Source organism: Silurus meridionalis, chromosome 7 (assembly GCF_014805685.1).
Source record: "Silurus meridionalis isolate SWU-2019-XX chromosome 7, ASM1480568v1, whole genome shotgun sequence".
NCBI classification, from domain to species: Eukaryota; Metazoa; Chordata; class Actinopteri; order Siluriformes; family Siluridae; genus Silurus; species Silurus meridionalis.
This window is the reverse complement of record NC_060890.1, coordinates 8373672-8393350: the sequence shown is the minus strand read 5'-3', so window position 1 is coordinate 8393350 and position 19679 is coordinate 8373672. Positions and strand designations below refer to the sequence as shown.

At 37.5% G+C, this 19679-nt stretch overlaps 1 protein-coding gene across 2 annotated transcripts in view; it reads left to right on the top strand.

Moving 5' to 3' along the window:
* The window catches only part of prkg1b (protein kinase cGMP-dependent 1b), a 201671-nt gene extending 184044 nt beyond the window's left edge, over nt 1–17627 (top strand). For both annotated transcript variants that reach the window (XM_046853942.1, XM_046853941.1), the window contains exons 10-18: nt 12038–12134; nt 14272–14411; nt 14543–14632; nt 14713–14854; nt 14953–15116; nt 15244–15366; nt 15834–15896; nt 15995–16061; nt 16205–17627. In XM_046853942.1, coding sequence (XP_046709898.1) covers nt 12038–12134; nt 14272–14411; nt 14543–14632; nt 14713–14854; nt 14953–15116; nt 15244–15366; nt 15834–15896; nt 15995–16061; nt 16205–16303 — 985 coding nt within the window. In that variant the 3' untranslated portion in view covers nt 16304–17627. The remainder of the gene's footprint in view (nt 1–12037; nt 12135–14271; nt 14412–14542; nt 14633–14712; nt 14855–14952; nt 15117–15243; nt 15367–15833; nt 15897–15994; nt 16062–16204) is intronic.
* Nucleotides 17628–19679: the final 2052 nt, after the last annotated feature.

The following is a 19679-nucleotide window of genomic DNA, read 5'->3' as shown; positions in this document are numbered from 1 at the left end:
CATCCTGTTTCCACTGATTATCTGAGATGTTTCTACAACTTCTGAAATGAGATGTTTCATTCACCTGTATGGTAGAGTGGCCAGATTGGAGCCACTCCACAGTAAATGGCACATGACAGCTCACTGCAATTTTGCCAAATGGCACCTGAAGGACTCTCAGACCATGAGAAACTAAGATTGAACCATTTGCACTCTGCCACTGCTGGGCCCTTGAGTAAGACACTTAACCCTCCCCCTGCTCTGGATAAGGGCGTCTGCCAAATGCCATAAATGTATATGTAAATGAGAGATCTGAAAATGGCCGTGCACCGACTCTCCCAATCCATCCCAATGGAGCTTCAAGTCAAGTCAAGTCAAGAGAGGTTTAAAAGGTTTCCCCAAAGAAGAATGGGAGAAACTGCACAAAAATAGATGTGCAAAGCTTGTAGCATCAAACTCAAAAAGACTTGAGGCTGTAATTGGTTCCAAAGGTGCTTCAACAAAGTATTGAGCAAAGGCTTTGAATACTTATGTACATGTGAATTTTATTTGTATAAATTTGCTAAAATTTTAAACAAACTTCTTTCACCTTGTCATTATGGGGTATTGTTTGTAGAATTTTCAGGATAATAATGAAATTAATCCATTATGGAATAAGGCTGTAAAATAACAAAATGTGGAAAAAGTGAAGCTCTGTGAATACTTTCCGGATGCACTGTACGTACATGTTATCAGGTTGCACTTAAAACTGATTTCCAATCTTGGCGTGGCAGGTAATTTCAGGACACAAAAAAATCTAATGTTTGTGATTTAAACATGAGCCAGTTTCGTATGTCGGTATGAGATAGGATACGTAACCGATGTGTCCAGGTACCATATATGACAATGAACAGATTCCATTTCTGAAAGCTCATACACATTTCATTGTCATGTTTGCTGCAGAGCAAAACAGTGACAGCGGATACGAGTGGCAAGGATGGGGAACATGATATTGAGGGAATCAATTGACAAAACAAAAGCAGAATGAAACCTTCGGAAATCATGTGTTCAACTTATAGATATCAACATGCACAAGCAGGGGACAGCCACATTAGATAGGGACAATTCAAGGGACAAGTGCGTTCAAATTACAAACACGTATGGCTCACTTGCAGTTGCGTAAAGTATGTCACCTGACAAGACAGACATAAAAATCTGAATCGTGATACAAAGCATGTAATGTAGCATAGTTTAGGCTTGAACTATTACTGAATGTATGCATGTATATCAAGTGATAATCTAATTTCTCCTTGTGCTCTCTTATGTGGGCTTGCATTTATGTGTCCATTCAGCTCCTCCAGACTCATTAAATAGCACAGTGCAGTGGAGAGGACTCGAGTGATGCATTCACTGAGAGCAATAAGCTTGTGTTAATGAACACGCTGCTGCAACAATGCTCGTGCCCACAAGTGTCTAAACAGCCTTCAGGAGCACTGCTGATGAACTTTCATTAGGTTCATTAGTTACTAGGATACAAGACTGTTTGCACAATGTGGTTTTTCTTTTTGGAGCAGCTGATTTTCTTTGCCATTATTGGAGGCTTGATGTTTACAGGGTGCCAATGAATACCACTGAATTTTATTAGAGTGCACTGTGTGGTTAACAGCCAGTACTTTCAGTGAAGCCCTCATGGTACCCCCGGCTGGATTCTTGGCTCGGTTAAGCTGCCAGAATGTAGAGGCAAACCAGATCAGTTACGTTTGTGCTTGGCCAGGGAGAATTAGAGATGTTCTGTACTGGATGCATGCAAACAGAGAGTCACCTAGTAGTGGGTATCAGCTGCAATGGAGTTCTTGCAAAACCCTAAATATTTAGGGTGTCTTGTAAGGTACAGAATTAATTGCGAACAGAAGTCTAAAGCAGAGGTACAGAATCGGCAAAGGTAGGCCGATCAGGAAAATATAACAGGGTAATAGAGGAATCAAAAACAGGTCCAAAACAACGTTTAGCAAACACAGAATCAATAATAAGACTGAGTGTATACTTTGCACTGAACTGAATTAAATAGTTTTATATGGAAGATGTGAGTATGTATAACTGGACAGATATAAATAATAAGTAAGCAGGTGAAAGAGTGTTGTAATGATTGGGAACTGAAGTCAGTGAAGTGTGCAGTAGGAATGACAGACTGGTTTATTTTGGAGGTTGGACTGCATCAAGGATCGGCTCTGAGCCCTTTCCTGTTTGTAGTGGTGATGGACAGGTTGACGGACGAGGTCAGACAGGAGTCTCCGTAGACCATCACGTTTGCAGATGATATTGTGATTTGTAGTGAGAGTAGTGAGCAGGTTGAGAAGAGCCTGGAGAGGTGGAGGTACTCTCTGGAGAGAAGGGGAATGAAAGTCAGTAAGAGTAAGACAGAGTACATGTGTGTAAATGAGAGGGAGGGCAGTGGAGTGGTGCGGTTGCTGGGAGAAGAGGTGGAGAAGGTGGAGGAGTTCAGGTACATGGTTAGCAGTGCAAAGTAATGGAGAGTGTGTTAAAGAAGTGAAGAAAAGAGTGCAGGCAGGGTGGAGTGGGTGGAAAAGAGTGACAGGAGTGATTTGTGATAGAAGAGTATCTGCAAGAATGAAAGGGAAAGTTTATAGGACTGTGGTGAGACCTGCTATATTGTATGGTTTAGAGAAAGTGGCATTGAGTAAAAGACAGGAGGTGGAGCTGGAGAACGCAGAGCTGAAGATGTTGAGGTTTTAGTTGGGAGTGACGACGATAGACAGGATTAGAAATTAGTTTATTAGATGGACAGCGCATGTAGGATGTTTTGGAGACAAGATGAGGGAGGCGAGATTGAGATGGACATGTGCAGAGGAGGGACATGGAGTATATTGGTAGGAGAATGGTGAAGATGGAGCCACCTGGAAGGAGGAAAAGAGGAAGGCCGAGGAGGAGGTTTATGGATGATGGAAGACATGCAGGTAGTTGGTTTGAAAGAGGCAGATGTAGACGACAGGGGGGTATGGAGATGGATGATCTTCTGTGGCGACTCATAATGGGAGAAGCCAAAAGAAGTAGAAGAAGAAGAAAGAAGAAGAAATGGTTGCTTGGAAATGGAGTTTTGACTAGTCAGGGACCTGACATAGGGTAAAGAATTCATACAGTGACTGTACTAAAATACATTGTGTAGTCATACAACTGGCCCACATTTACAAATAAATTGAGCTTTACAAAGAAATACAACATACAAAGAAATCTCTGACTTTATCTAATTCAAATGTATATTTATTTGTAATTTTATTTATGTAGTGTACCGAATCTTTAATGAACAAATCTGTGGTTAAGTGACAAAATTCAGAACTTTATTATTCCATAGCTGGAGATCAGATTTCATTGTGGATGCAACATTTAGTAAAACACCACAGTTGAAGTTTTCTTTAAATATGTGGACTTATTTATTTGTTATTAGTTGCCAGTGCTGTGAGTAATTTTTTTTTATGAGTTTAAACATTGCTAATTCCACAACAGAGCTGAGGTAAGTTAAAAGTGGGAGTGCATTTTGAACAAAATCAAAGTGAAAATTGTAACCAGTGTAACAGCAGAACAGTGAATGGTATTAAAGTGGCAGTGCATATGGAGTGGTGGCCCGGGTTCGATCCCTGGTCAGGGAACTAACCCCAGCCACTCTCAGTGCCGGTCCCAAGCCCGGATAAATGGGGAGGGTTGCGTTAGGAAGGGCATCCAGCGTAAACACGTGCCAAATCAAACATGCTGAGGATCCGCTGTGGCAACCCCTAACAAGAGAAGCCGAAAGAAAGTTTAATAAGACAAATGTGTAGTGGCTTAGATAAAATTGAACTCCAAAGCAGAAATTAATAAACTGAGTTATTTGTAAATAAGTATTCCCTGTGACACTTTAGTTGAACAGTCTGATGGAAAGGTCAACTGTGTAAATAATCAGTACAGATTCAACTCTTTGTTTTGCTCTAAATACTGCAGTAATATAATAATGTGTTGTCCAGCGTGCATTTACTGACATCTAGAGGATGCTATGCATTAATACATGCTTTGTGGTTTCTGAATAACAAGGATAATAATTGGAAGTTTTCATATTATTAAAACCAAAACAGAAACGTGGAGTATTAGCCAATATTGCATCCCATCTAATATTTTTCCATAGCTATTAGAAAATACAGGGGGAATAAAATACACAACTAAAATCCTATAGCATTACTCAACAATTACTTACACCGCAAATATGAACTATGCATGTAATAAAATCATTCCTTGTCAAAAATCGTCATTTTCTTTGTACACATTTCTAGTACCAAAAATAATCTGGTCCAATTTTTTATTTTATTTTTGTTAGAGGATCCAATCCAAATCTTTTTCCCTTAGAGCTGATCCATAATTTTTACTGGTATCCTTAAAAACCTATTTCTAAAAAATACTAAACAATATTTTTGGACAACTTTAACCTGAAACTCGCTTAAAAGAAATCAACTTAGGTTTAGATTAGTGTTTGATATACATACAAACAATCAGACATAAAATTATGGAGACTATGATATAACATTGATGAAAGTGTTAAAGTGTTGATGAACTCTCCAAAAAAAAGCAAATCCAGAGGGCATGTAATTCAATACATTTTTTGGAGAGTTCATAAACATTAATGAATAGTTTTCTTAGATGTTTACAGCAACAAATACCTAGCTAATGTTAGTTAAATATGGACAGTGTTTAGCTAGCAAGCTGCTAAAACTTGATGCATGCTAAGTGTAAATCATTTACTAAAAACTGTAGTTTATTTGGATTAATTGACATTTATTAAAACATTTTGACATATGTTATATGAGTGAAACCATAAATTCCTGCTTTCAGAAAGGACTAATAATAATAATAAATCATTATTTTGAAACACAGCAAGCTACCTCTAGCAATGTCATGTACAGCAACACCTCCTACTTAAACATTCAGCATAGAAGGATATATTCCCTTGTCTAGCAGTTCCTGCTGAAGGTTTAAGACTTTGGCACCAAACCACTGTATCCATTTGGTAAATAATTCTGTCTGAGACAGTTTATCTTTTTTGAAAGGAAGCTACCAACACATCTTTTTCAAAACCATGATTATTAGAAGAAGCTTAGAATCCACAGACTTGCTGAATTGTATGCAGAATTCTACACTGAATTCTATGTAATTTGGGGAAGAGTTTGTTCTTGAAAATGTGTGGGCAGCTGTGAAAATGGTCAGATTTTAATGACTTCACAACTGGTTCAGAGCATTTTCAAAACAGCAGGTCTTGTAGGGTATTTTCAGTATGCAGTTGCACCCAAAATAGCTAATAATCACATGCTTGTATTCAACAAAATCTGAATGCATAGACCTAGATAAAGAAATCTGTATATATACTGTAGTTCTGTTCAGTCAGCGTAATTGTATTTGTGGTTGTATTTTCATTTATGTATATAATAAAGCTTTTAATATGTACTGTTGTCTCAAGGTGGCACATTTTGCCTAAATATATATAGTTAAAATTACATTTAGAACTGCTGCCAAGAAACTCAGGCTACAATTAAGCTAATTTTAGCACTTTATGTTACTCAAACCCTAAATCTTTACACAATTCTGAGCATTTGAGGCCCCAATTTGCTCAAGGGCCATTTGTCCAAGGGTTGTCACTGGGATTTAAACTCACAAACCTCAGATCAGAATAACATTTTAAACAATGAGCTACCACTTTTTATGTTGTACATGTAGGAGTAGATAAAAAAGGAAACCAATGCAGCTCACATCCAAAACATCTCAGCAACCATTTTATTAAAGGGACAATATTATAGAATGAAACCTGGATATTTTTTAGAGTAGTCAATGTGCACCACTTGTGGGATATCCTCAAGCGGAAGGCGGAGAGGCACCATGTGTCTAACATCCAGCAGCATTATGGAGGAATGGAAGAGGATCCCAGCAACAAACTGTGCAGCTCTGTTAAATTCCATGCCCAGGAGGATTAAAGCCGTGTTAGATAACGATGGTGCTCACACAAAATATTGACACTTTGGACACAGTTTTGACATGTTCACTTAGGGTGTACTCACTTTAGTTGCAAGCTATTTAGCCATTAATGGTTGTATGCTGAGTTATTTTCAGAGGACATTAAATCTATACTGCCCTAAAACTACTCTAAAATATATCCAAGTTTCATTTCTATAGTATTGTCCTTTTAGAAGATATACTGGTATAAATGGTTGCTGAAATGTGTATCTAAATGTGTGTAAATATATATATATATATTATATATATATATATATATATATATATACACACACACACATACTGAACAACTTTAACACACTGCTTCTTTTCAGGAGCATATCTTCATTTGCTGTTGTAGGTATGATGTATAAAAGACATAAACATGCATAACTTTGTGGATGTTATGTGAATCCTACAGAGTATGGCATGTCAGAAACCGATACTATATACAGCAATGCAGCACACTTCCAAAAAGCAAGTGGATCATTACCACCATGTGACCGACCACTCGATTGCTGGTTGGCTGGCGATTAGCTCATGTCTTCAAGGTCATGAGCTCATGTTCAGTGGGTGCTTTTAAAGACATGCTTGTTTAATATTTATTATACAAATACAGCAATACTTATTATTTTGTTAATATTATGACCATAAAGATAGAGAGCTTGGCCAGGCATTTTCTTTTTATTCTTGTGAAGCGCAAAGGAGAATTCGCAATCTTAAAAGACAGAGAGAAAGGCAGACTTACAGATTGATTGATTGATTAATTGATTGACTGATTGAAATTGTCCACTCTTTTAAACAGTCAGAATTCAGCATTAAACAGCATGGTGGTATTAAACATGTATATACAATAATAAAAAATGTAAAAATAAGCAGCGAAAAATAACCACATTTTGTTCAAGAGAATGGCATTAGAGTATTCCTCTGAGTGTTTACCTTTTTGTCTTAAGTTAAAATCTTCTCTAGTTGCTATGTATGGATTTGTTCAAATGAATAACCTTATACCAGTTCAGGGTATATGTATAGTTGCATAAAGAAGGTTTATCTATTAAATATTTCAATAAATAAAAAAGGTGCACAAGGTTTATTTTTGCCTTTAAATCTCATATGTCATGAGCATGTTATGGTTCTTTCAGTTAAGCTTTCTGTTTAGTTATCCCATGCATTTTTGTCCTACTCCAGTTAAAACAAAGACCACCCACAGATCAGAGGTAACATTCTGCACAGAATAGAATGTACTTGCACTGAACTAGTGGGAGCTCAGATTATTTATAGCTTTAATGTAAAGTAGACCTAGTGTCTAAATCTCATTAATGGGCAAAACATAAATAATTGTGACACAGTGTATACCACATTTTATCGAATAAAATTACACTTTAATATAAAGTGTAAAAGTCTCCGTTATCTACAATAGATGTCTAAATGGCCAAAAGCTTGCGGACAACTGGCCCCACGTATACGTGTCATACCCCAGAGTTGGAAGGACGCTGTTGTATAGAATTTCTTTGTATGCAATTTTAATTGGAACAAAGAGACAAACATGTTTCAGCATAGCAATGCCCCAATGCACAAAACAAGCTCCTTGTTTTGACAGTGTACAAGACAGAGCCCTGACCTCAACCCCAGTGAAAATCTTTGGGATAAACTAGAACACTGACTGCACCCCAGACCTCCTCACACAACATCAGAGACTGACCACATTAATGCTAAATAAATAAATAAATAAATAAATAAATAAATAAATAAATAATCTAATGGGAAAACTTTCACAGATGGATGGAGGCTATTTTAACTGCAAATGGGGGACTAAATCTGGAATAGGATGTTTAGAAAGTACATATGGCTGCAATGGTCTGGTGACTTCAAATAGTTTGGCCATTTAGTGCACTTCAGTCAAATGCTATAATGTGCATTTAAATACATAATATACAAATCACCTGCAAATACAATGAAGCCAATAAAGATAAATCAATGAATTGTTCAAATGTACTTGAATAAAAGTAGAGCTAAAAGTGCTCATTTTAAGTGCTCACTTGAGTAAAAGTACAACAGGAATATTTGAAATGTAGTGAATTTAATGTAAAACTCTCTCCAAATTCAATGAAGTACAGACACGCGATAAAGCTACTTAAGAACAATAACAAATTAAATTTACTTTGTTGCTGTCTAACTTGGAATTGTTGTTGACAATGTGTTAATGCAGTGTATTTTTCTATATTAAAAAAAAGCCAAGAACTGAAGGAGATGCTGGACAAGCATTTTATGTACAGCTCACATTAATTTATATGATAACTTTATTCCTCAAACAATCCCATAACAGGATGTGCTGACTGGTGATTAGGCTTTTCTTCACAAGTCAGGGGGGCTTTTTTTTCATTTTAAAGCATTAAGTCAAGCCCTGCACCTGGATGAGCTTTCGCTGCTCGTTGACCCCTGATAAAGCAGCCTCGTCTATCCTGGATTTTAAACCTTATTTTTACAGCTGCCCCCTCAGAGGTGGAAATATTCAGAAGTGGCAATGTTGGTACTAAGAAAATGTGGCGGCATTGTGCAGTTCTCAGTTCCCAATTTCTGAAAGACCAATGGTTATGCAGGGATCCAAGCAATCCTAAAGCAAGCTCACAGTTCTTCTTAAACCAGAAAGCATAGGTGTTATGGTGTCTATGCAATCTGACACGACTATTACATCACCCCCATCGACATCTTCAAAAATGACACTCTTTCATCTTAATAAATGTATTGACACACACTGAATGCTGTTATCAAAAGTGCACACAGCTGTTGAATGGCATGATTAATGTAAAGCTGTCCTGATTAATAAGTAGATACTCCTTTTGCTAAGTGTGATGTACTTGTTTACTTCAAGCTGCTACATATACAGGCTGCCAGCTCAGTGGAAAATCAGTATTGGGGCTCTGCTCACAGCCCTCATCTTACATATCAGCTGTCGTCCATTTACAAACTGGAACATATGACGATGCCTCCTCTTCCCGCTTATGGGCTTTAGAGATTCCCCATGCAAGCTGACACTTTCAGGGGGGGGTTCATGGCGGTAACTATGGCAACAGGCAACAAAACAGGAAAGAGGCAAATAAGAAATTATGATATGTAAGGAATTATAGTATCACCTCCCAATGTAACACTGTAATATATAAATGAATGTAATGCTTTGCAAAGAACATCATATATCATAGAGGGATTTGCCTGTATCAGTCTGTATAGAATAACATGCTATAACTATACTGAAATATTAATACCTGTTCCAAACTAGATGCCATTTCACTGATGCCATGTTTTCCAAGTCAAATAACACTGGGGTTCCCTGAGGTGTTTTTACTCCTCTAAAATAACACTGGAGATCCTTTTCCACACTCCTTTCCGCTAAACGTCTAATGTAATTCAGGGAACACTTAGGGGGCAAAAATTACTGGTTGTTTTCTATTAGCTTAAATATTTTATTAGCACCTTGAACATTTTATTCAGAAAATGTGTGTGTGTGTGTGTGTGTGTGTGTGTGTGTGTGTGTGTGTATCCTTTCTGCAGTGCATCTTGAAAGTGTTCACAGTGCTTCACTTTTTCCACATTTTTGGTTAGGTTACAGCCTTATTCCAAAACAGATTAGACTGATTATTTGCATCAAAATTCAACAAACAATACCCTATAATGACGACATGAAAAAAGGTTGTTTATTACCTTTGCGAGTGTATTACAAAAAAAATTAAAAATCACATTGCTGCATTCATTTTTCCCTCGAACCTTACTGGTCTCCCAGTTCCTGCCGCTAAAAAACATCCCGACAGCATGATGCTGCCACCACCATGTTTCACTGTAGGGATGGTATTGGCCAGGTAATGAGTGGTGCCTGGTGTCCTTCAGACCTACCGCTTGGCATTCAGGCCAAAGAGTTTCTCATGGTCTGAAAGTCTTTCAGGTGCCTTTTTTGAAACTCCAGGCGGGCTGTCATGCGCCTTTTAATGAGCCACTTCGTCTGGCCACTTTACCATACAGGCCTGATTAGTGGAGTGCTGCAGAGATGGTGGTTCTACTGGAAGGTTTTCATCTCTCCACAGAGAAATGCTGGAGCGCTTTCAGAGTGACCATAGGGTTTTTGGTCACCTCCTTGACTAAGGCCCTTTTTCCTCGATTGCTCAGTTTGACCCGGCGGCCCTTTGTAGTCCTGGTGGTTCCAAACTTATTCCATTTACGGATGATGGAGACCACTGAGCTCATTGGGACCTTTAATGCTGCAGATATTTTTTTGTACCCTCCCCCAGATCTGTGAATTGATACAATCCTGTCTCGGGGGTCTACAGACAACTCCTTGGACTTCATGGCTGGGTTTGTGCTCTGACATGCACTATTAACTGTGGGACCTTATATAGACAGTAGTGTGTCCAATCAACTAAATCTACCACAGCTGGACTTCAATCAAGTTGTAGAAACATATCAAGGATGAATAGTGGAAACAGGATGCACCTGAGCACAATTTTGAGTGTCGTTTTTATTTTTAATCAATTTGCAAAGATTTCAAACATTATTCATGTTGCTCCTATGGAGTATTTTTTGTAGAATTTCAAGGAAAGTAATGAATTTAATCCAGTATGGAATAAGGCTGTAACATAAGATGCAGAAAAAGTGGAGCGCTGTGAATACTTTCCGAATGCACTGTATTGTGGGAAAATCAGGCAGTAATGCTGGACTTAATGCTAGTTTTGTGTGAACCAATATCAAGGAAGCAAAATGTGTTTAATTCCAGAATCAGAGGTATGTGCCATATACTTCAATTACTGTTTGATGTAAACCTTGAAAACCTTAATCACTATTGATTAGAAGTTTGTGAGTCATAAACTCTGTCACTTCTGCACCCTTGAGGAAGGCCCTTAACCCTCAACTGGTCATTTGTTTAAAATAAGATAAAAGCCACTCTAGACAAGTGCATTTGCCAAATTTAGTTTCCAATAGATGCCATTTGTGGCATGTTTTCTATAATAAAATAGAATTGGCCTTCTCCTGTTTTTTCTATATATACTTCCTTTCGATCAATTCAAAAGATATATTCATACAAGTGTGTTTTAGACAACTAAGTACAGATAAGTACAGCTGTTATACCCAGAAAGAGTTGCTGGGAAAAGCACTTGTGCAATAAAGAGACCAGTGTAGACACTTGTAATGTAGCATTAGCCTGTTGTTGCAACTCAAGTGGAAAATAAACATTAAGTGATGATTGACAGTCGTTGTTTGCAAAAGGGCAGAGGTGTAGAAGGCATGCTGAGTGGGATAACCTTGACGGATGTTTCGCAGCCTAAAAATACTCAAGGGATCATCAGACAGACAGTCAGTACCAGTTCAGACTGCTGCTCAAAGGGGGACACACTTGGAAAGTGTTTGGCATGCTGACTGACCTTTAAGTGTAAGGACTGCTTTGGTCACACGATTCACTTGCTGTATCAGTGACAGGACTGCACGACCGTTCAGAGATACAGGCTTGACTCTGCCTTCTGTTACTCAATAGTTCTCTGATCTAGGAGTGTTCTGATTCAACCGGCTGTTTAATCCCAAATTGTGTTTGCTGATTTGGAGAGACTCCAGTAAGCAAAGGCTGAGCTTCATGCAGGGAGACTTCAGGGATCTAAACAAGGCGTTCTTTTTCCATACGCAGGAAACCCTGGTTTGTAACACTCAAAATGTAAACTGTAAATGGCGCCTTAACTCAACCTTTGAGCTCGGGCTGTCGCTAACACTCTGCCGAACGTTCTCATAATCTGAAGAATCAGGTGGATTCGACAAGCAGGGTCTGTAAAGTCGCCATAACAGTACTGCTTTGCATTCTGAGAGAGATCCATTTGACTGTTCTGTACTATTACGTCTTTTGGTTGGACCAAGAGGAAGGCAGAATGCGCGACCTTCTTCCTGTTCCAGTGCGGGAGCGGAGAGCGAGAGGGCGAATCAGCAGTTTGCCTGCCTCTGTTCCAGCTCCACTCACATTCCCGATTACATACACGATTCAAACATCTAAGAAGTTTCCCTTTTTTCATTTTAAAAAATGCAGATACGAGGCAGAAAATGCCTTCTTCTCCAACCTGAAGCTGGTGGACTTCAACATCATTGACACCTTAGGGGTGGGAGGATTTGGACGAGTCGAGCTGGTAGGATGTCCAGAAAGCTGGGCCACTATTTTGTTCAATTCTTTTTAATTTTGTAACTTGATGTGTGTTTAATTGTGTGTGTGTATGTGTTGTGTTACATGTAAAAACTTTCACTGTTTACATTAAAGCTTAGCACAGCTTACTTATAAATAACCATTGCAAATAAATGCTCTAGAAACAATTAACATAAAGTGGTTAACTCCAGCTACTGTATACTTAGATGAGTCTGTATTATTTTATGATGTATTAATGCAATGTCTTCTGCATGCTGCACCGGTCAGCACTAGGAATATCACAGCTCTAGCTTAGGGTTACTTTCCAGTACCAGTATAGACCGTATTATTTTTTTAAAATAAAACTAATAAGACTATGAAAATAAAACTAGTGAACCCCTCAAAGGACATTTTAATTGCAATATAATTGCAAGCAAACTGTAAATTTATACGCTAAAATGTAAATTTCTAAACAAAATATACATTTTAAAGTAGCTGATAGTCTTACATAGTGCAACAAATTGCCTTGGATCACTTCCATTTCAGTGATGCTGTGTTATATAGTGTTACATGCGTGTTACATCCGTGCAAAATTCCTAAAATCATATTAAGGAAAAACACAGTGTCTAGTAATAGTTATAAAAATAAGCCTCTGTTACTTTCTGCTATTTTGGTGCACTATTAAAGTAAAAAGTCTCAGGATTCTTGTCAAATTACTGCCATTGTAATTTTCCAGGATCGTACGTTTTAGAATGTGGTTGCCAAAGTTAAGATTCAGCTGTAGATAGATTGTAATGTAACTGTGCATTTTTTTTCAAAAGTAAATACACCCCTCACATTTCAGCAACCATTTTAGTATATCTTCTCAAAGGACAATACTATAGAAATTAAACTTGGATATATTTTAGTGCAGTTAGTAGGTTAAAGTTACAAACAATGGCTGCAGATTAAAAAATAATGAAACATTTGGAAAATATAACAGCAATAAATGCAGTGCACAAAAGTGTGGTTTAAGATAAACATGAGACATAATTGGATGGAAAGAAAACCTTTATCAAATATCAATTGTGAAATTTCAGAAAGCCAATGCTTTTCAGTACAATCTGCACTACATTATTTATTTATTTATTTATTGTCAATTAGTGTTGACACTATTTTGAGATATTTCCGCTGACTCATTAGAAGTCTTATTCAAAGGGTAATTTTCATGATGTAAGCGATTTTGCTCTTCACTAGTTCACTAATTTAACATAAAAATTAGTTAAATAAGATTATATTTTTGTGAAAAGAATGAAGGCAACAATATAACAGATTTTTCAACAGTCATTTTGCATATTTATATAAAGAGGTTGGGGTTAAGCAAGATAAAGAGCATGTTGCAATGCAGACCTTCAGATTCCTTTTGCGGCATTGTAAGGAAAAGCCCAGTAGACTGCCCTAAAGAGGAATCCCCAGCTACTAGACTAATTTTAGACCCTGTAGCTCTACGGTAATAACAAGTGATCTTATGCCAGTCATAAATCTTTTGCATGAACCATACGATTAAATGACCCCTGACGTGTCCGATACACTATGTAAAAAATCTGTCATTCTATATTCACCATTCCAATACTATGATTAGTACAAGGAATTGGTAAACACACTGGGTGCAAATGCAAAACAATCAAGAGCGCAGCATGATACTGCTAGAATACACAGTACAGTCCTCAGTTCAGATGAAGTATTTTAATTAAGTTGGTAAAAAATCATTCTGCTGTCGAACACTTAATTTCTGCCCAACAAGCTGCAAGATTATAACAGTCAAGCATTTTGTAGTGTGCAATAATTAGATATCTTGCCACATTAATTACAATTTGAAATCAAATAATTAAAAATAAGAAAATATTCAAATAAGAAATTGAAGAAGTCGAAAAAGCAAAATAGCCGGTCAATTAAAACTGGGAGATTAATTAAAAATATTATTGTACATCATTTCTCGCTATTAGAACGTTTTTACCACTTTCATTCGTTTGAATTTATTTATTTATGCATTTATTTTTTTACATTTTAATTAATGTTTTATTGGTGATGTCTCTTTTTTTAACTGACTTTCGGCAACAGATCATGAGCTCTTTCCCTGTGGCTCTTGTTGATTTTCCATACAGGTGCAGCTCAAAAGTGATGAGACCAAAACATTCGCCATGAAGATTCTGAAAAAGCGCCACATTGTGGACACGCGCCAACAGGAACACATCCGCTCTGAGAAGCACATCATGCAGGAGGCCCATTCAGACTTTATAGTGAGGTAGAGGATTAATATTATAAGCATTATTTTTTTTTATCAGTTTAGATTTTTGCATTAGTGTTAACACATTATGATAAAATGCGTGCATGATCATGAACTGCTACGGCTAATTATTAATTTTGCCAATTCAGATTATACCGGACATTTAAAGACAGCAAATATCTGTATATGCTGATGGAAGCCTGTTTGGGAGGAGAACTATGGACCATTCTTCGAGATAGGTAACCAGCTGACTGCATTACTACAACACACCTGTCTCTGTAAATGGCCAGATTCTGACATTTTCACACATCACCTACAGGGGATCTTTTGAAGACTCCACAACACGCTTTTACACAGCTTGTGTAGTGGAAGCCTTTGCTTATTTGCATTCCAAAGGGATAATTTACAGAGATCTTAAGCCAGAAAACCTCATCCTAGATCACAGAGGCTACGCCAAGCTGGTGAGCTGCCAACTCTGACACTTTTATGGTGAATATAACGACGATGAATCCGAATGATGATGAAGGAAGCTGATTGTATACTTTGGTTTTAATTGCAGGTGGACTTTGGTTTTGCCAAAAAGATTGGATTTGGCAAGAAGACATGGACTTTCTGTGGAACACCTGAATATGTAGCCCCTGAAATTATTCTTAACAAAGGCCATGACATCTCAGCAGATTACTGGTCACTTGGTATTCTTATGTATGAACTCCTTACTGGCAGGTAAAGCACTGACTTTTATACTGTTTATAATAATATGAAAGTAAAATGTAGAAAACAATAGTTTCATAAGATTATTCACTTACAAAGTGTTTCTGAAGTGTTAAACATCTTTCATGCCATTTTGCAGCCCACCGTTCTCAGGGCCTGATCCGATGAAGACATACAATATAATCTTAAGAGGTATTGATATGATTGAATTTCCAAAGAAGATCACCAAAAATGCTGCCAATCTCATTAAGAAACTATGCAGGTAAGCTTTTATTAATGCTTTAACATGCACTATTCAAATAATACATTTCTCAGTCATTATTTTGTAAATGTCAACTAGCAAAAAATCATTTTAAAATGGCTCGGACCTGAAAGCTAATTTTGTGGAAATGTACAACTCAATAAGACCAAAATTCCTGCACTGTGGCAAAGTGAGCACCATTAAAACAAGCACTGTGTGAAAAGATCACCAGCATACTCCAGCTCAAAGAAACTGATCCAAACTCGTTTTTATATGTTACTAAGGATAAAAGAGAAATCTCCCAGATGCTGCTGTAGACGTTGTCTCATACTGAGATTTAGTATTTTTTACATTGTTTCACGTATTTATTTATTTATTGACCAGCAGTGAAGGTGAAAATGTCATTTGCAGCCTGTGTGTAGTTTGACAAGTATTTTTTTTGCGTAAAAATAAGCCATTTTATTTCATTAAAATTTTATTTTGTACAGGGATAATCCATCTGAGAGGCTGGGGAACTTAAAAAATGGGGTGAAGGACATCCAAAAGCATAAGTAAGTAGTATGCAAAATGGCATAGTGTGTACTCATGATAGCTTTTAAGTCAGACCTAAGTCTCATATTATCCTTGATCTCTTATCTTCTAACCACAGATGGTTTGAAGGCTTTAACTGGGAAGGGTTGCGCAAAGGGACTCTCACCCCTCCTATTATCCCTGAAGTACGTTTCCTGTGTAATTTCTACTAATAGATGGATGGGTGGATGGATAAATGGATGGATGGATAAATGGATGAATGAAACATGCAATTATACTTGGGCAGTTACTGAAAAATAGTTATTCGAGTTGTGCTTTTCTCACTCAGGTGTCATCACCCACCGACACCAGTAACTTCGACAGTTTCCCTGAGGACAACGAAGACCCACCACCTGATGACAACTCAGGCTGGGACAACGATTTCTGATCCGATAGGCCTGTCAGTCAAGACCTTCAGAACAACGTGGTGTTGAATGACTGCTGTTCAAGAAGGCAAAGAAAGAAAGAAAAAAAAAATAAGAAGAGTCCAGCTCTGGGTCACCATGATGCCTTTCCCAATGCTGTTCCCATTGGGATGCCCAAGATCCATGAACATCCAAGCCCATTGTCCTGTGTGCTAAGCATTGAAGACACACTATAATAGCTTTATCACATCGCATTACTCTATTCCTAGACCCTCATACTTCTGTTGTATTTGCTTTTTACTGCTTGGAGTTACACCTAATGACAGGATGCTATTTAAGTTCAGTGCTCATTTGCTTGTCTGAACTTTAGTTTCTTAACCAGTGTAATAGTATAATATACTTGTGTATATATGGTTCTTATACATTTGGAAAGTTTAACACATTGTCATTATACAGTAAAGACATACATGATCAGTTTTACAAAGACAGATTGCGTTAATATGAATTAATGCCCTTCCACTTTAATGCTTTTCCTCCACAACTATATTCGGAATATATTCAAAATATTCATAACTGTTATTTGCCCTTAAATGCTCTCAAACCATCTCTGTATCCTTCATTATATTCGAAACTCCAACCTTTCACTCACTTTCTTATACTGAATGTGTCTTAGGCAAGGGTCAGTGTCTACAGGTTTACACCACCAGAGGGCAGTCTATGACACACAAGCCAAACAATGCGCCGCGTGCATTGCGATAAGTTAACAAATCAGCAACCAATCATCGTGTACATGCTGCTATAGGATTCGCTCTGTCATCATCGCTGGCAACATTCAATACAAAACCACAATCGTCCAATCATTGATGGCTAGACGACTGCCCGAAGGCTGACAATAGCTTGAACACAAACTACTGTGCTGGAAAACAAATTAAGGATTTTTATTTATTGTAGGACCAGAAATAAATATTTATGTACATACTCAGTGCTGATATTTTGTGATACTTGTAGAAAAAGAAAAAAAATTGTCAGTTAAAGCTGGCTCTGTTATTTAATTTGTTTGGAATATGTTTTATCTGTATGGTACTTTGTAGAAATTCGTTGATCTCTACTGTGCACCTCGTGTCCAAAACTTGATGATGGACAGTTTGTGCTTATTGTTTTTTTGTTTCATTTTTTCTGGTATTATTGGAAGTGCCTTAATTCAATGGCATTCGATATAGACCCGTTGGTACTGATGCTGCATGACTAGGTGAACACCTCAAATATGTAATCCTTACTTGTTGGTGGCTTTTTTTAAAGTTCAGCGATTTCAATGCCTTTTTTCTTACAATAAAAACTTCAATCATACTTTTGACTCTGTAGTCTTGTAGTAATGCCAAGTTTTACTGCAGTCTGCTCTGACATTAATGCTGCACTGCTACTCCATGATCGCATCCATTGTTTCCACTTGCTTATAAACTCATGATGACCTCAGAAGGAACACTTTGGCTTAACCCTGAGGAAGGACTGACTCATATCAGTTGGTGATAATGATTTGTAAACAGTTATCTTCCCTGTCCTCGCCAGCACAGATAAACTTGAAAAACGGCCGTTCCCTAAAAAGCACTGTCTCATAGACATCAAACGGTGTAATTACTGGAGGTGCAGATGACATCAATGGCCCCTAGTTCACTGCTTGGAGTGTCCATCACATACCATAAGGTATTAATGAATTAATCTATAAGCACAAGTACCCTTTCGGAAGATTTTAAACATTTAGCCAAGCTTATGATTTACCAAAGATCTAATATACTGTAGAACTATGTAAAATGATATGAAAATGGGCGATAAGATCTTAAAAGATATTTGAGCTAACCCAGTTTTGTTGAAACCGCCGTATTTTGTACTTTCTCCTTAGAAACGGTTCTATTTGCGGTGCATTATGTACTTAAGTCCTTTTCAGTATTGTCCAAACTGTGATGCCTGTCGGATTAGATCAAGGAGAACTTCTGGGGTCCATTAAAGCACTAAGAGAACAGCAGAGTTTTATCAGAATCGCTTCTTCCCTGAGTCGACACACATCAAGACTGAGTTCCTGAAAATAGGACTAAGAACCCAGAAGAACAAGAGCGGTATCCAAAAAAATTTACCATATATTGCACCATATATTTTTATGTATTATGTATGAAAAAAAGCATTCCCTTCTGATTAGTATGAGAATGGTGGTTAGATATGCCACCTTTCTGAAGAATAATCTGAGTCAAATGAATTCGTTGAAGGCTTTTACTTGTCAAAGAGTCTAGATTAGTTTAAGTTTTATCTCAGAACTTATGTGTAAGCACTTTGTGAACGTACAAGCTCACATAGTCTCTGTGATTACTCATTGCATTTGAGTGCTACAGTACTGCAGCTGGCCGTATTAAAATTTCATGAGAATTTCCAGGACTATGTGAAATCCATTGCTGCTCCTGAAAGTCCTAAAATAAATCGGCTTGAGCACACCATAGGCTTCTTCTTCATATGAAGAAAAAGAATCAAGCAGCAAATATTTGAACTTTGTGAGCAGATCATATTGAATGAATATCCATCCATAATTATTACTTCACTTCTTTTACTTAGAACTGTTACCTTTCTGTCTATTTCCCCATGTAAATTACCATTACCAGAGACAACTCATTCTTTCTATAGAAATTTTAATCCTGATTCAAATTTAGTGTCTTTAGAATATGTTTATAATTCATGAAACACGTTTTTTTTTTATCATTGCACATTGCACCCATTAAACTATAATAATTCAGCGATAATAATTCACTTTATTGATTAATTTCTCAATCGGTGTGCGTCTACTAGAAATGGAGATGCTCGTCATTTAGGCATCATCGGCCTTTGAAACTTCATTGTTATCTCAGTTTGTGATGAGACTTGGTTAGCATTATGCTAAAGAGACACTGTGGAGAGGACATGTGATGTTTCTTGACAGATGAAGACAAAGCTGCAACCGGGAATTTTCAGTCAGAATTTGGTGTTACACAATTAACAATGACTCTGAGAACAGAATGAAAGCCGCTAGAAGTGGTCTGTTGTGATAAGGGTGTTTAAGATAAAGCCAGATTAAGATGGAGGGCCCAGGGGCTTGTTTGATGTGTGTGTTTATCAGAGAGCGCTTTCCACAACCTCCATTTACACCGGGCTTTGTGCTGGCCAATCAAAACAAAACCCAAACAGAGTGAGGACAAAAAGCTGCCAATTCGCATCTAATGAAGTGTATTGAGCGTTTGTCCTTTGGTTGGCAGTTATGATTGACCTCTGTGTCGGCCACATCAAAGAGCTTCGTGTGGAAGGTTATCCCACAGTATTCAACACACACACACACACACACAGACAGACTGTGAGACTGTTAAATCCTTAATGACAAAGCGT